This window comes from Eschscholzia californica, unplaced genomic scaffold (genome assembly GCF_041429995.1).
Source record: "Eschscholzia californica isolate CP2 unplaced genomic scaffold, dmEscCali1.0.p SCAF_3, whole genome shotgun sequence".
Classification (NCBI taxonomy): Eukaryota; Viridiplantae; Streptophyta; class Magnoliopsida; order Ranunculales; family Papaveraceae; genus Eschscholzia; species Eschscholzia californica.
Window position 1 is genome coordinate 6219614 of NW_028238420.1, and position 18686 is coordinate 6238299.

General features: G+C 40.1%; 1 protein-coding gene across 1 annotated transcript; it reads left to right on the forward strand.

Annotated features, from left to right (window-relative positions):
- Positions 1 to 13306: 13306 nt before the first annotated feature.
- On the forward strand, positions 13307 to 14632 carry LOC147548004 (metalloendoproteinase 3-MMP-like). The gene has a single exon (XM_086672627.1). It carries the CDS (start codon positions 13361 to 13363, stop codon positions 14294 to 14296), a length of 936 nt encoding a protein of 311 aa, XP_086528753.1. The 5' UTR covers positions 13307 to 13360; the 3' UTR covers positions 14297 to 14632.
- Positions 14633 to 18686: the final 4054 nt, after the last annotated feature.

The following is an 18686-nucleotide window of genomic DNA, read 5'->3' on the forward strand; positions in this document are numbered from 1 at the left end:
GCGTTAAAAATGTCAATTTATGTATTTGCTATTCCTTTACCAAATTAGTCTAAGGAGAGCGTTATAAGGATCATTTAATAAATAATGCTTAAGTATAATGACTTCAATAAAAATTAACAATAAATCTAAGGGGGTAGTGGATTGGGACTTTCGCGGACATTTGAGTGTCCGCGAAAGTCTGAGGCATTCAAATCCGGACATTTGAAAGTCTACGAAAGTCCGAGGCATTCAAATCAAAACATTTAAAAGTCCTCGAAAGTCTGAGGCATTTAAATCCCGACATTTGAGAGTCTATGAAAGTCTGAGGCATTCGATTATAGACAAAATGTCCTAGACTTTGGTAGACTTCTTAGTTTGATGGATTTGTGAAGAATTTGGGACAAATTTGGAGCCCAAAATGTCTTTACAAAAACAAGAGACATTTGAAGTCCATCGTGTGATTAAACAACAATAATAATATTAAAATAATAAATGACCACCAAATGTCCATCAATGTCCACAAATATTTACAAGATGTCTATGAAAGTCGAAAAATATATTTTAAAATGTTCATACAAATATATTATTCCATGTGATTAAACAATAATGATAATGATAAAATAATAAATATCCACCAAATGTCCATCAATGTCCACAAATATTCACAGATGTCTACGAAAGTCGAAAAATATATTTTTGAAATGTTAGTATAAATATATTGTTTCATGTGATTAAACAATAAAAATAATATTAAAAAAATAAAATGTCTACCAAATGTCCATCAATGTCCACAAAAACAACCTAACCCTAATATCGATCACATAAACAACCCAACCCTAATATCATTCACTACTATCAACATCACTAATAGTATTAAAAAGCTTGCAAAATACATAAGTTTATTGTCTTCGTTTACAAGCTTTTAAAGACGTCTGAAGATCCCACAGATGAGGAACCACCATTAATAAAGAAGGGGACACCATACATCAAGAAAGAAGAGTCCTTTGACTTAAGTGAAGACATCGACTTAAACGAAAACATAGACTTAAACGAGGACATCGACTTAAACGAAGATATCGACTTAAACAAAGATGCCTCAAGATCTCACGGATGAGGAACCACCTTTAATGAAGAAAGAGAAAACCTACATAAAGAAAGAAGAATCCTTTGACTTAAACGAAGACATCGACTAAATCAAAAACATCGACTTAATCGAAAACATCGACTTAAACGAGGACATCAATTTAGACGAAGATATCGACTTAAACAAAGACATATATGATGAAGATAATATGTCTCAAGTAAAGAAATATTTTTTCTTCCTATATAGTTGAAAAATCTTTTAGGTCATTTTTGTTCTAGTAAAGGATTTTCGGTTGGGTCAAATGAAAAAGAAAACAACTTTCGGCCAGCTCGGCTGAAATTCATCTGTTTTTTCATCCCTGCACAGGGTATTCTGCTTCAGTGGTAGAGTCTGCAATAGTACTTTTTTTGGAACTCTTCCAGCTTACTGTTCCTTAGTTTAGACAGTAGACGTAACCAGACTGTGATCTGAAATCGTCTCTATCCGTCTGAAAGCTAGTATCCACATGGCCTACAAGGTTGAGTGTCTCTTCCCCGCCGTATACTAGGAAGTGATCCTTAGTCCTTTTTAGGTATTTTAGAATATTCTTAGTAGCGGTCCAGTGTGTTTCTCCTAGATTCGATTGGTGACGACTACACATGCTTAAGGCATATGAGACGTTTGGGTGAGTGCAAATCATGGCATACATGATTGATTCAATTGCCGAAGCATAAGGAACATCTACCATGTATTTTAGCTCATCAGGTTTCACAAAACACCGACTCTTGCTAAACGTGATGCCATGTGACATGGGAAGGAATCCTCTTTTAGAGTTTTCCATACTGAACCGGTGTAGAATCTTATCGATATAAGTTTCTTGACTGAGTCTAATCATCCTCCTTGATCTATCTCTATAGATCTTGATGCCCAATATCTATTCAACAGCCCCTCGATCCTTCATTGAGAAACATTTCCGAAGCCAGTCCTTAACTGATTCTAAAAACTGAATGTTGTTTCCAATGATTAATATGTCATCGACATAAAGAACCAAGAAAACTAGGTTGCTCCCACTAACCTTCTTGTAAACAAAAGATTCTTCTGTATTCTTGAGGAAACCAAATTCTTTGATTGCCTCGTCGAATCGAAGATGCCAACTCCTGCTTACTTGCTTTAGTCCATAAATAGAACTCTTAAGCTTGCAAACCGTTTAGGAAGGCGGTTTTGACATCCATTTGTCAAATCTCATAATCGTAATTGAAGGATTCATCCGTTCGGTCTGAAGGAGATGTCCTTCCGAAGGAGTGTCCTTCGACCAAGGTGGCAATGCGATCAATTTGTCAGTTAGGATAACGATGACCACTCGTAAAGATCATCCAGTCCGGTCCAATTAGGGGTCGTAATGCTTTGCTAGAAGCCAACTACGATCATCGGATCAAGGAGTTGATTCGAGGCTAACATAGACCGGATCCTACAACGGGTTACACATAAGAGTGGTAACTTGATCGGAGAGATTTGACTAGACGGGAACTGGCTAAAGTTGGATGGGATTCAACTAGAAAGGCCGAAAGGGTCCGAATGGAGATTCGGGACAAGATAGAAGGAAGGCTCTTTGGGCCGGCCATGAGATGGCCGACCAGAGTAAGTGGGCAGGCCATGAGATGGCCGACCAGAGTAAGTGGGCCGGCCACATAAGGCCCATGGTGGGCTGCCCTGGCCGGCCACACTTAAGGGGATTATCAAAATACCCCAAAAATGGTATTTTGGTAATTATCTTTTCTGTGACCCAGAAAATAGAAAACCTAATCTGAATGAGATTCTAATTAGGGTTTGTCTATATATTGGGTCAGTTGAGAACAGAAAAGGTGTGGATTTTTCTCTAAGGAAAAATTATACAGCTCTCTCTCTCTCTAAATATACAGCTATTAGAGAGAGAGGAATATAGAGAAAAAGTTCCCATTCTATCAATCTAGTCAAGAAGAAGAGTTCTTCTCAACCTTCTAGTAAGTCTTAGCAGTCTGAAAGGAAGGGAGATCAAGTCTATTCACTCGGTGTCTCAAGTAGAGGAGCTACAGTTGGAGCTCTCGATCTTTGCATGCGATTGGAATGGTTCGAGGGAAAAACGCGTTAAGGTATTTATCTCTCTCTAGTTCATTGATTAGTTTATGCATGTCGATCCTGGGCAATCTAGTGTTAAACATGAGATGTTTGAGATTCCGCTTACAACACTAGGTAGTGTATAGGATACACAAAACCCTACAGTGGCATCACGAGCCGGTTGCATGAAACTATCTCTGACTAGTCGAATAAGATTCGAGCTTGATTGATTAGATGATTTTATGTTTAAATAGGGATTTAGACATGAAATTGATTAGTTTAAATTAGATTTAGACTTAATCGGATAGAAAATTGAAAGAGTTTCAATGGGAAGACTTTAAAATTTGGTGTTTTTGAAAAGAGTTTTCAAAATAAAATTTTAAATTGGATGGTTTTTTGAAAAGAGTTTTCAAATTGCTGGTTTTTGGATGAAAGATTCATCAAAAACAGCAAAAGTTGGAATTTTTTCAAAAATTTGGAAGAAAACATGGTGCTGTCCAGAGACCGGACTGACCAGGACGCGTCTGGCCAGTCGCGGACGCTCTGGACGCGTCCCAGTCCTTCCCGGACTGGGAATCCGAGAGCGTCTCGGATTAGACGCGTCCGAGCTATTCTCGGACGGGAAAGACGCGTCCGAGAGCGTCTCGGACTGGGAGTCCGAGAGCGTCTCGGACAGGGATCCCGAAGGATCCGCGTCCAGCACCTGAGGTCGCAACTTCCAGACGCGACCACAGAGACATGTCCGGACGCGTCTCGGATTGAGAATCCGGACGCGACCAGGACAGAACCTTCCAGAACGCGTCTGGGACGCGTCTGGTGAGACCAGAAGCTGTCTCGGACTGGGAGTCCGAGAAGCTCGGACTTGGGCAGAGCGTCTGGGACGCGTCTGCAAGGTCAGGAAGCGTCTGGCCTAGGGCCAGGACGCGACCACCCGAGGGACTTGGCACGGTCTGGAACGTGCCAATCCGGGTCCGACCTTGGTTCGGACCTTGACCGAGACTTGACTAGGTCTAGTCAAAGGGTCCCTTGACCAAGTTTGACTTAAGTCTTTGGAGTTAGACTCGGGTCTTTTGGGCCTTGACTTAAGTGGGAGGTTCGGTTTTCTTCTTCCGACTTTGACCATATTTTTTCCGAAAGTGACCCGGGCCCACCAAAGCCTGAATCGGAGTTTTTCCAAAACGATTTCAAAATCTTTTGAGATAAAACCAAACGAGCCATTAGTGGGACTTAAGGCACGTTAGACATAGAGATGTCGGTAGTATCTCCCGAATAGCTATCTAGAACATAGCAAACCTAGATTCGACCTAAGTAAGCGAATCTCATACATACTTGGGTGTTTTATGAATGTCATATTATTATGTATGTATGGATGTGAATGCGGGTTCTAGTATGGCCATAGAATTGTTCTATCTTGTTTTTAAGCACGGATGGGTGCCCGATGTAATTAATTTAATTTCAAGTTTTATACGATCTGCGAATCGTTGAGTCTTGTAATTAGAGTTTAAGGGTACAATTGAGTCCATTGAAGAGCCAAAGGATGAGATCGTGGTTCGAGTGGGAGAATTCAATGGATGTTCGAGGATGGAGATCCAGGCGAACGGAGGCTAAACAAGCAAAGAACCTAAGAAGATTAGATCTTTTAGGTTAGGGGCCATACTAGGATCATATCTGCTTGATTTATTTTCTCGCGCGCATTTACTTATTTACGTTTTGTGTGGTGTATGATTATGTTAGAGTTCACAGTAATGCATGCAAACAAAAACGTAAGAGTCCCCAAAAAGAATTTTGAGTAATGCCTACCCAGATTAAGACACCTGTTGCGCCCTTGTTCATCGATGGTGGGTCATGCCAAAGCAGGGTTCCATCTTTTACCTCGGGACAATACGGGTAGACCTATGAAGAGGTCTACATGTCTAAATGGTTATTCTCATCGAGTCAGCAAAAGAGTTTTGGATTTCGAGGCAAAAGGATGAATTCAACACATAAGTGTTATTCATCAACCAAGAGTCATATGAGATATGATCAGTAAGGAGTTACTCACCCAGGAGGGTGAAGTTAAGGGCAGTGCCAAAGTACGCTTAGCTTCACAGGAATGGGGTCTTGGAATCGTATTATTCATAGGGGGACGGTTTTCATTGAATAATATGGCAAAAAGTGTTTTTGCGTAAACATTGAATGTAGTACTTAGCAAAATCCTTATTTTGTTTCTGTAGAGTAGAGATGGCAAATAGGATTAGTTCACGTTTAGATAGAGATCTATACGACTTTCTAGATTGGGAGGAAGATCAGAGAAGAGTTCTCGATGCTTCAAAGAAAGAAAGCGTAATAGAGCTACCAGAAAGGGAAGTGGAAGTCGGTGCCTATGTTATAGAGGTCAATTTGGCAGATATGGCTGACTCTCCCTCATGGGTATATGATACCGGATGTGGAGCACATATAATTTCAGAATTAGATGAGCTCAAGGAGGTCAGGTATCTGACAAAGAGCGAGATGGTTCTACGAGTCGCAAACAAGGCAAGAGTTGCTGCTGTGGCTGTAGGAAATTTCGAGCTCAGTTTAGAGACTGGGTTGATATTAGTGCTACGTAATTGCTATTACGTACCGACTATATCGAGGAACATCATCTCTGCGTCGGTGTTAGACAAAGAGGGATATCACGCTATAATAAAAGACAAGAGTTGTTCTTTATACAAGGGTGAGATGTTCTATACCAGTGCTAAGCTGCGTAATGGTCTTTATGTTGTGAACATAGAAGACGAAATCCTGAACATAGACACGAAACGGCTTCGTACTCATGATTCTAACCAAAGTTATCTCTGGCATTGTCGTTTGGGTCACATTAACATGAAACGCATGCAGAAGCTTCATGCAGATGGACTTCTGGGATCGTGTGATTTGGAATCGTACGATACATGTGAGCCATGCTTAGTGGGCAAGATGACAAGATCGTCCTTCAAGGGGAAAGGAGATCGGGTGTGTGAACCCTTAGGACTGATACATACGGATGTATGCGGACCTATGAGTACACTTGCGACAGGTAACTATGGCTACTTCATAACGTTCACTGATGACTTCACTAGATATGGTTACGTGTATCTAATGAGACATAAGTCGGAATCGTTTGAAGTGTTCAAACAATTCCAGAATGAAGTAGAGAATCAGCTTGGCAAGAAAATAAAAGCGATTCGATCGGATCGAGGTGGTGAGTATTTGAGTCAAGAGTTTGAGGATCATCTTCGGAGTTGTGGAATAGTTTCACAACTCACTCCTCCAGGAACACCTCAGATGAACGGTGTGTCCGAGAGGAGGAATCGAACATTGATGGACATGGTTCGATCGATGATGAACTTAGCCGATCTTCCTAACACTTTCTGGGGGTATGCTCTAGAAACGGCTGCTTTCACACTTAACCGAGCTCCGTCAAAAGCTGTAGAAAAGACGCCACATGAGATGTGGACTGGAAAGGTTCCAAAGTTGTCTTTTCTCAAAGTCTGGGGTTGCGATGTTTATGTAAAGCGTTTACAAGGAGATAAACTAGCACCAAGATCAGACAAGTGTCTCTTCGTCGGTTATCCGAAAGAGACAAAGGGGTATTACTTCTACAACCCGTCAGAGAACAAAGTGTTTGTTGCTCGTGATGGTGTCTTCCTTGAAAAGGAGTTCCTTTCCAAGAAGACAAGTGGGAGAAATATAGAGATCGAAGAGGTTCGATCTGAGCAACAAACTGGCACCGTTGCACCGATGTCAGAAGTCGCGATTCCTAACTATTATGAGCCGATAGAAGAGGAAAGAGGGGATGAGATGGTAGATCTCGGAGATCCTCCCGCGCAAAGCGAATGTGATTCGCAGGAGAACCCTCAAGGAGTTGAGAGTGTCTCACCTGTTGTTCAAGCCCCGCATAGGTCCGCAAGGCTGATTGAGTTGTCTCAACGACAAGAGTTGTTGTTGGTAGAGGATAACGAACCCAGCACCTACGAAGAAGCTATGACGAGCCCAGACTCCGAAAAATGGCTGGGAGCCATGAAATCCGAAATGGAATCCATGTCTGAGAATCAAGTTTGGAACTTGGTTGATTTGCCCGATGGGGTAAAACCCATAGGATGCAAATGGATTTTCAAGATGAAAACAGACAAGGATGGAAACGTGAGCGTTTTCAAAGCTAGACTGGTGGCAAAAGGTTACAGACAAGTCCAGGGTATAGACTACGAAGAAACCTTTTCCCCTGTCGCGATGCTTAAGTCCATTAGGATTATTCTAGCAATTGCAGCTCATTATGATTATGAGATTTGGCAAATGGATGTCAAAACCGCCTTCCTGAACGGTAAGCTGGAAGAGGATGTGTACATGACACAGCCTGAGGGTTTTGAGGATTCCGGGAATGCTGGAAAGGTTTGCAAGCTTCAAAGGTCCATCTACGGGTTGAAGCAAGCAAGTCGGAGCTGGAATCTTCGATTCGACGAGAAAATCAAAGAGTTTGGTTTTCTGAAGAATGAAGAGGAATCTTGTGTATACAAGAAGGTTAGTGGGAGCAACTTAGTTTTCTTGGTCCTGTATGTGGATGACATACTGATCGTTGGAAATGACATTCCTATGCTTGACTCCGTGAAAGAGTGGCTTAGGAAGTGTTTTTCAATGAAAGACCTACGAGATGCAGAATATATATTGGGCATCAAGATCTATAGAGATAGATCGAGGAGGATGATTGGACTTAGTCAAGAGACTTATATAGATAAGGTTCTTGGGAGGTTCAAGATGGAAGACTCTAAGAGAGGATTCCTACCCATGACACATGGTACGACGCTTAGCAAGACTCAGTGTCCCCGAGATCCTGATGAGCTAGCACACATGAAGAAGGTGCCTTATGCTTCGGCAATAGGATCTATCATGTACGCCATGGTCTGCACTCGCCCAGACGTCTCATATGCTTTGAGTATGTGTAGTCGTTACCAATCTAATCCAGGGGAGAAACACTGGACCGCAGCCAAAAATATCCTGAAGTACTTGAGAAGGACTAAGGATCACTTCTTGGTGTATGGCGGGAAAGACAAACTAATCGTGGAAGGCCATGTGGATGCGAGCTTCTAAACGGACAGAGATGATTTCCGATCGCAGTCGGGTTATGTCTTTTGTCTAAACGGAGGAGCAGTAAGCTGGAAGAGCTCAAAGCAGACTACTGTAGCAGACTCTACCACAGAAGCAGAATACCTTGCCGCTTCGGAAGCAGCGAAGGAAGGAGTTTGGATAAAGAAGTTTATCTCCGAACTTGGTGTAGTTCCTAGCATAGAAAATGGGGTTACTCTATATTGTGACAACAATGGAGCTATCGCCCAGGCTAAGGAACCAAGGGCACACCAGAAATCCAAACATATCCTAAGGAAGTACCACGTGATTAGGGAAATCACTGAGCGAAAGGATGTGGTCATTTGCAAAGTCGATACGGACGACAACGTTGCCGATCCGTTAACTAAACCACTGCCTCAGCCCAAGTATGAGAGTCGTAGAAGGGGCATAGGTATAAAGCGCATCGATGAATGGCTTTAGGTTGTAATTGGATTAATGAAAAGGGGTTTTCATGTAATCAATTAGCTACATTCAATAAAAAGAAATAAAGGAGTTTATTTCTGTCGTTAAATAATGGTTTAGTGTTTAATGACGGTCCAAAATAATGAGGAATTCCAGGTAGGTTTATCAGATACGTGATCTGGTAAATGGAACCCTACTAAGTGAACGTGGAATAGATTCATTATAGAGTCCCTAGTCCAGGTCATTGCATGGACAACAATGACTCAAGAAGACTAGCATGGGAATTGACTGATAGCGCAGTTCCATGGGCTATAGGAATATGGTATTTAAGTCAATTACATGGATGTAGATTGGGGAATCTACATTGGATTAACCCAAAGATGAGAGTTTTTTCAAGAAGTTGAAAAAGGCGTCACAAACTCTCATAGGCAAGATTGGAGAGATTCCGTAAACATGAGTGCTCCACTCATCTTATGTAAGGAATGTCGAACTTTGGTACTGTCAAACGCCGCGCCGTAAAAGGAGGTTATAAAGGCAGCATACTGGGGGAGACAGGATAGACATGAAGTTAAATGGGAGTACAAGACTGGATGATGTCCTCCTATTAAGTTAGGAATAAGTATCTCCGGGCCACTTGAGGAGAAGCAACTGTGAAATGTGTGGCCGCACTCAAATGGGTTAAGAGTTAATCATTTGAATTGACGGTTGTTCTCTGGATCAAGAAAGTCTGAACGGTGTGACGTATCAGATGGGATACTAAGCGACATGGGAATCGAGCATTGCACTTGTTCTAAGTACAAGTGGGAGACTGAAGGATTTATCCGTTCGATCTGAAGGAGATGTCCTTCCGAAGGAGTGTCCTTCGACCAAGGTGGCAATGCGATCAATTTGTCAGTTAGGATAACGATGACCACTCGTAAAGATCATCCAGTCCGGTCCAATTAGGGGTCGTAATGCTTTGCTAGAAGACAACTACGATCATCGGATCAAGGAGTTGATTCGAGGCTAACATAGACCGGATCCTACAACGGGTTACACATAAGAGTGGTAACTTGATCGGAGAGATTTGACTAGACGGGAACTGGCTAAAGTTGGATGGGATTCAACTAGAAAGGCCGAAAGGGTCCGAATGGAGATACGGGACAAGATAGAAGGAAGGCTCTTTGGGCCGGCCATGAGATGGCCGACCAGAGTAAGTGGGCCGGCCACATAAGGCCCATGGTGGGCTGCCCTGGCCGGCCACACTTAAGAGGATTATCAAAATACCCCAAAAAGGGTATTTTGGTAATTATCTTTCTGTGAACCAGAAAATAGAAAACCTAATCTGAATGAGATTCTAATTAGGGTTTGTCTATATATTGGGTCAGTTGAGAACAGAAAAGGTGTGGATTTTTCTCTAAGGAAAAATTATACAGCTCTCTCTCTCTCTCTAAATATACAGCTATTAGAGAGAGAGGAATATAGAGAAAAAGTTCCCATTCTATCAATCTAGTCAAGAAGAAGAGTTCTTCTCAACCTTCTAGTAAGTCCTAGCAGTCTGAAAGGAAGGGAGATCAAGTCTATTCACTCGGTGTCTCAAGTAGAGGAGCTACAGTTGGAGCTCTCGATCTTTGCATGCGATTGGAATGGTTCGAGGGAAAAACGCGTTAAGGTATTTATCTCTCTCTAGTTCATTGATTAGTTTATGCATGTCGATCCTGGGCAATCTAGTGTTAAACATGAGATGTTTGAGATTCCGCTTACAACACTAGGTAGTGTATAGGATACACAAAACCCTATAGTAATGAGGTGCAATTGCTAGAATGATCCGAATGGATTTAAGCATTGCGATAAGGAAAAGGTTTCATCATAGGCTATACCATGAACTTGTTTGTATCCTTTTGCCACATGTCTAGCTTTGAAAATGTTAATGTTTCCATCCTTGTCAGTTTTCATCGTGAAAACTCATTTGCAACCGATCGGTTTCGCTCCATCGGGCAAATCGACCAAGTCCCATTCTTGATATTCTGACATGGATTCCATTTCCGATCTCATGACTCTAAGCTATTTTTCAGAGTCAGGGCTCGTCATAGCTTTTTGTAAGTACTCGGCTCATTATCTTCTAATTGTAGCATATCTGTTCTCTAAGATAATTCCTTGAGCCTTTGAGACCTACGAGGGGCTTGAGAAACAATTGGAGTGTTTTCAACTACTCGAGATATCTCCTGCGATCTACTTTGACTTGTGCGGGACGTATCTCGAGTTCTTCTAACTCTACCTCGTTTTCCTCTTCCACTTGTTGTGGAAAGACAAGAGCCGCTAAATTTCTTAATATCGCCATATCTTTGTTTATTTGTTGCTCAAATCGAATTTCTTCGATCTCTACATTTCTCCCACTTGTCTTTTTGTAAATAAATTTCTTTTCAAGGAAGACACCATCACAAGTAACAAGCACTTTGTTCTCTGATTTGTTGTAGAAGTAGTAGCCCATTGTCTCTTTTGGATAACCCACAAAGAGACATTTGTCTGACTTGGGTGCGAGTTTATCTCCTTGTAAACCCTTTACATAAACGTTACATCCCTAGACTTTGAGAAAAGACAGCTTTGGAACCTTTCCATATCATAACTCATAAGGCGTCTTTTCTACTGCTTTTGACGGAGCTCGGTTAAGTGTGAAGGCATCCGTTTCCAGAGCATATCCCCAGAACGTATTTGGAAGGTTAAACTCATCATAGATCGAACCATGTCTAACAGGGTACGATTTCCTTTCAGAAACTCCATTTAACCGTGGTGTTCCGGGTGGAGTGAGTTGCGATACTATTTCGCATCTCCTAAGATGATCATCAAATTCTTGACTCAAATATTCACCACCTCGATCGGATCGAATCTTCTTGTCAAGTTGATTCTCTACTTCGTTCTGAAATTGTTTGAACATGTCCAACGATTTGAATTTATGCCTCATTAGGTATATGTAACCATATCTAGTGAAGTCATCCGTGAACGTGAAGAAGTAGCTAAAGTTACCTCTCGCGGGCGTACTCATTGGTCCAAATACATCAGTATGTATGATTTTCAATGGTTCTTTGCCCCGTTCTCCTTTTCCTTTAAAGGAGGCTCTTGTCATTTTACCCGTTAAACATGATTCGCACGTGTCGTATGACTCTAAGTTACATAATTATATAATGTGGAAGTAAAATTCACTCTTGTCATTTTACCTAAAGTCCAACGGATCAACCCGGCTTAAGGAAGCTGAACTGCTAAAGCCCTCAATGCTCCGCCACCAACACCCCTAACTGGGAGGTCGGGCGGGATAAGCTAAGAGGTAAACATCAACATCTGCTAAAACCTAATTTCTAGAGAGATTCCAAAAAATAGATCTAAGGTTGTACTTTTTGTTTTCTTAGAACAAAAAACTGTGTAAAGGTTTTTCACATTGTTACATAATTATATAATGTGGAAGTAAAATTCAGAAATCTTATAAGAAGATTGAACATCATAAGATAAAGAAATATCAAGAAAAACCTCATTAATGGAGCTTCAAATAACTAGATCTGAAATTTAAAAGTTTATCTCTAAAACACTAGGGAAAAACTTATGAGTATATGAAGATGAAGATTAAAGAAAATGAAGAATAAAGAAGATGGGGATCAGAGATGAATATCTTTGAGAAGATGAAGCACTAAAGAATATCAAGCATTGAAGAAGATGAAGATGAAATCGTACTTATAGTTCAACGGTCAGACTTTGTTTCCGGCGAAACCAATTTTATGTCCGGTCACCCAATTCCGGTTAAGGTAGAGAGAGAAACTAGAGAAGAAATATTAGAGCTAGAAGAAATGAGAGCTAAAAAATACGAGGAAAATGAGAATATACATATAAAAGGGTAGAAGGGATATTATTAAAAAATGTGGGTTGTTTGAGATGGAAATATGAGCTCCAAGATCCGAAATTAGGTTTGATGTTACGATATTTTTTTTAAAAGTGGGTTTTTTAAATTGTTAGGTGGTGAGCTTCAATTCCTATTTCGGCCCATTTTGTGGGTTTTTCATCAAAAAATTCTTTATCTATAAAACAAATGGCATAGGTTTATTTTGTCATGTCATAACTTGCATCTACAAATCTCGGACGTTCATTTCTTATTTATGTATCTTAACCGTTAGTCTTTAAAAGATAGATATTTCAAAGTCAAAATAACTATCCATTTCCTATAACTTCTCACGATATTTCTCTCTCTCTCTCCTAAAAAACACGATTATATATTTTTCTCTTTCCTCTTTTCTCTCTCCAAACAACCCAATATAATCTCCATTATTATTATTTTAGAAATTACAATTTATTATTTTAATATATATTTTTACTACTTGAATATCTGTAAATAACTAAAGTATTTAACGATAACCGCGTAACATGAATCTAGAAATTTTCGTGCCCTACGGATACGGCTATACCCCATTACATCTAAAAGACTCAAACTTTTCAAAGTCTAGAACTTCTTGTACTTATTTGAAGTAACAATCAATCACAACTTCGACTTTTCCTAAGCCCTTTTTTCACGTCGTTCCATATACCTATCGAACCCTGCTTCTAAGAAGAAATAGAGCAATCCCATAGAATTTGAACCAATCAAGTCCTCTTCTTATTTCTTTATAAAATCAACCCAAAGTTTCTCAATCAACCCAAAGTTTCTCCCACTCTCTCTAAATCTCTCTCTAAAACAGAGTCATGAGAACTTATCAATTGATTTCTACAATTCTTGTAATTTCTCTCTCTACATTACCCATTTCTTATGCCCATTTCTCCAATTCAACTTCCCCAGTTTGGGATTCTTACAAAAAATTCACTGGATCTCGTGTAGGTGATCAAGCTGAAGGACTAGCCAAATTAAAGCAATACTTTCACAAATTCGGTTACATCCCACATACGCCATCGAATTTCACTGATGAATTTGATGATTCTTTTGAATCAGCTCTAAAAACCTACCAAATCAATTTCAATCTTAATCCAACTGGAATTCTTGATGAATCAACTATGCGACAAATTCAACTGCCAAGATGTGGTGTAGCAGATATAATCAACGGTTCTAGTACTATGAATTCTGGTAAAGAGGGGCATAATAGTAAACTACACACAGTTGCTCACTTTGGTTTCTTTCCCGGGAAACCTAAATGGACTCCATCTAACCGTCAACTTTCGTACGCCTTTGACCCAGATAATCAATTAACGGATTCTTTTAAATTCGTTATCTCTCGTGCTTTTCAACGTTGGTCAGAAGTAACGCCGTTAACTTTCTTAGAGACCCAATACAATGATGCAGCTGACCTCAAAATAGGTTTTTACACAGGAGATCACGGTGACGGGAATTCGTTCGATGGGGTTTTAAAAGTGCTGGCCCACGCTTTTTCTCCAACAGATGGACGTTTCCATTTAGATGGAGCTGAAACTTGGGTTGCTGAAGGTGATGTTACTAAATCTCCTTCACCAGTAGCCGTTGATTTAGAATCAGTAGCTGTTCATGAAATTGGGCATTTACTTGGATTAGGCCACTCGTCTGTAGAAGAATCAATTATGTACCCTACCCTTGTAACAAAGACGAAAAAAGTTGATCTGACAAGTGATGATGTTGAAGGAATACAAAACTTATATGGGGTCCACCCTTAGGATGTACTTTCGTGGGTCCATGGTACCTTAATAGTGGAGTATTATACTTTCTTTTTTGATGAGAAAGTGGAGTCTTATACTAGTATTTACATATAAATATTTTTTTCGTTTTTTTTTTTTTGGTATTTGGTACACGTTATGTTGTTCGGGGCATGAAGCGAGGCAACATACCCGTCGTCTCGCCTTAGCGCGTTCAGACGACCGTCGCAGATAAAGTAAGAAATTAAGTATAGTATATATTGTGAAAGAAGAAGAAGAATAAGAAGAAAACAACTTCTTTTAATGTATTAATAAAGTCTCAAAGTATTAATGAAGTACTGAACTACTTATTTTCTATACTATACTAGGTATTTGGTATAAGAAGAACGATATCTGGGATAGGCAGCGCGTTAAAAATGTCAATTTATGTATTTGCTATTCCTTTACCAAATTAGTCTAAGGAGAGCGTTATAAGGATCATTTAATAAATAATGCTTAAGTATAATGACTTCAATAAAAATTAACAATAAATCTAAGGGGGTAGTGGATTGGGACTTTCGCGGACATTTGAGTGTCCGCGAAAGTCTGAGGCATTCAAATCCGGACATTTGAAAGTCTACGAAAGTCCGAGGCATTCAAATCAAAACATTTAAAAGTCCTCGAAAGTCTGAGGCATTTAAATCCCGACATTTGAGAGTCTATGAAAGTCTGAGGCATTCGATTATAGACAAAATGTCCTAGACTTTGGTAGACTTCTTAGTTTGATGGATTTGTGAAGAATTTGGGACAAATTTGGAGCCCAAAATGTCTTTACAAAAACAAGAGACATTTGAAGTCCATCGTGTGATTAAACAACAATAATAATATTAAAATAATAAATGACCACCAAATGTCCATCAATGTCCACAAATATTTACAAGATGTCTATGAAAGTCGAAAAATATATTTTAAAATGTTCATACAAATATATTATTCCATGTGATTAAACAATAATGATAATGATAAAATAATAAATATCCACCAAATGTCCATCAATGTCCACAAATATTCACAGATGTCTACGAAAGTCGAAAAATATATTTTTGAAATGTTAGTATAAATATATTGTTTCATGTGATTAAACAATAAAAATAATATTAAAAAAATAAAATGTCTACCAAATGTCCATCAATGTCCACAAAAACAACCTAACCCTAATATCGATCACATAAACAACCCAACCCTAATATCATTCACTACTATCAACATCACTAATAGTATTAAAAAGCTTGCAAAATACATAAGTTTATTGTCTTCGTTTACAAGCTTTTAAAGACGTCTGAAGATCCCACAGATGAGGAACCACCATTAATAAAGAAGGGGACACCATACATCAAGAAAGAAGAGTCCTTTGACTTAAGTGAAGACATCGACTTAAACGAAAACATAGACTTAAACGAGGACATCGACTTAAACGAAGATATCGACTTAAACAAAGATGCCTCAAGATCTCACGGATGAGGAACCACCTTTAATGAAGAAAGAGAAAACCTACATAAAGAAAGAAGAATCCTTTGACTTAAACGAAGACATCGACTAAATCAAAAACATCGACTTAATCGAAAACATCGACTTAAACGAGGACATCAATTTAGACGAAGATATCGACTTAAACAAAGACATATATGATGAAGATAATATGTCTCAAGTAAAGAAATATTTTTTCTTCCTATATAGTTGAAAAATCTTTTAGGTCATTTTTGTTCTAGTAAAGGATTTTCGGTTGGGTCAAATGAAAAAGAAAACAACTTTCGGCCAGCTCGGCTGAAATTCATCTGTTTTTTCATCCCTGCACAGGGTATTCTGCTTCAGTGGTAGAGTCTGCAATAGTACTTTTTTTGGAACTCTTCCAGCTTACTGTTCCTTAGTTTAGACAGTAGACGTAACCAGACTGTGATCTGAAATCGTCTCTATCCGTCTGAAAGCTAGTATCCACATGGCCTACAAGGTTGAGTGTCTCTTCCCCGCCGTATACTAGGAAGTGATCCTTAGTCCTTTTTAGGTATTTTAGAATATTCTTAGTAGCGGTCCAGTGTGTTTCTCCTAGATTCGATTGGTGACGACTACACATGCTTAAGGCATATGAGACGTTTGGGTGAGTGCAAATCATGGCATACATGATTGATTCAATTGCCGAAGCATAAGGAACATCTACCATGTATTTTAGCTCATCAGGTTTCACAAAACACCGACTCTTGCTAAACGTGATGCCATGTGACATGGGAAGGAATCCTCTTTTAGAGTTTTCCATACTGAACCGGTGTAGAATCTTATCGATATAAGTTTCTTGACTGAGTCTAATCATCCTCCTTGATCTATCTCTATAGATCTTGATGCCCAATATCTATTCAACAGCCCCTCGATCCTTCATTGAGAAACATTTCCGAAGCCAGTCCTTAACTGATTCTAAAAACTGAATGTTGTTTCCAATGATTAATATGTCATCGACATAAAGAACCAAGAAAACTAGGTTGCTCCCACTAACCTTCTTGTAAACAAAAGATTCTTCTGTATTCTTGAGGAAACCAAATTCTTTGATTGCCTCGTCGAATCGAAGATGCCAACTCCTGCGTACTTGCTTTAGTCCATAAATAGAACTCTTAAGCTTGCAAACCGTTTAGGAAGGCGGTTTTGACATCCATTTGTCAAATCTCATAATCGTAATTGAAGGATTCATCTGTTCGGTCTGAAGGAGATGTCCTTCCGAAGGAGTGTCCTTCGACCAAGGTGGCAATGCGATCAATTTGTCAGTTAGGATAACGATGACCACTCGTAAAGATCATCCAGTCCGGTCCAATTAGGGGTCGTAATGCTTTGCTAGAAGCCAACTACGATCATCGGATCAAGGAGTTGATTCGAGGCTAACATAGACCGGATCCTACAACGGGTTACACATAAGAGTGGTAACTTGATCGGAGAGATTTGACTAGACGGGAACTGGCTAAAGTTGGATGGGATTCAACTAGAAAGGCCGAAAGGGTCCGAATGGAGATTCGGGACAAGATAGAAGGAAGGCTCTTTGGGCCGGCCATGAGATGGCCGACCAGAGTAAGTGGGCAGGCCATGAGATGGCCGACCAGAGTAAGTGGGCCGGCCACATAAGGCCCATGGTGGGCTGCCCTGGCCGGCCACACTTAAGGGGATTATCAAAATACCCCAAAAATGGTATTTTGGTAATTATCTTTTCTGTGACCCAGAAAATAGAAAACCTAATCTGAATGAGATTCTAATTAGGGTTTGTCTATATATTGGGTCAGTTGAGAACAGAAAAGGTGTGGATTTTTCTCTAAGGAAAAATTATACAGCTCTCTCTCTCTCTAAATATACAGCTATTAGAGAGAGAGGAATATAGAGAAAAAGTTCCCATTCTATCAATCTAGTCGAGAAGAAGAGTTCTTCTCAACCTTCTAGTAAGTCCTAGCAGTCTGAAAGGAAGGGAGATCAAGTCTATTCACTCGGTGTCTCAAGTAGAGGAGCTACAGTTGGAGCTCTCGATCTTTGCATGCGATTGGAATGGTTCGAGGGAAAAACGCGTTAAGGTATTTATCTCTCTCTAGTTCATTGATTAGTTTATGCATGTCGATCCTGGGCAATCTAGTGTTAAACATGAGATGTTTGAGATTCCGCTTACAACACTAGGTAGTGTATAGGATACACAAAACCCTACAGTGGCATCACGAGCCGGTTGCATGAAACTATCTCTGACTAGTCGAATAAGATTCGAGCTTGATTGATTAGATGATTTTATGTTTAAATAGGGATTTAGACATGAAATTGATTAGTTTAAATTAGATTTAGACTTAATCGGATAGAAAATTGAAAGAGTTTCAATGGGAAGACTTTAAAATTTGGTGTTTTTGAAAAGAGTTTTCAAAATAAAATTTTAAATTGGATGGTTTTTTGAAAAGAGTTTTCAAATTGCTGGTTTTTGGATGAAAGATTCATCAAAAACAGCAAAAGTTGGAATTTTTTCAAAAATTTGGAAGAAAACATGGTGCTGTCCAGAGACCGGACTGACCAGGACGCGTCTGGCCAGTCGCGGACGCTCTGGACGCGTCCCAGTCCTTCCCGGACTGGGAATCCGAGAGCGTCTCGGATTAGACGCGTCCGAGCTATTCTCGGACGGGAAAGACGCGTCCGAGAGCGTCTCGGACTGGGAGTCCGAGAGCGTCTCGGACAGGGATCCCGAAGGATCCGCGTCCAGCACCTGAGGTCGCATCTTCCAGACGCGACCACAGAGACATGTCCGGACGCGTCTCGGATTGAGAATCCGGACGCGACCAGGACAGAACCTTCCAGAACGCGTCTGGGACGCGTCTGGTGAGACCAGAAGCTGTCTCGGACTGGGAGTCCGAGAAGCTCGGACTTGGGC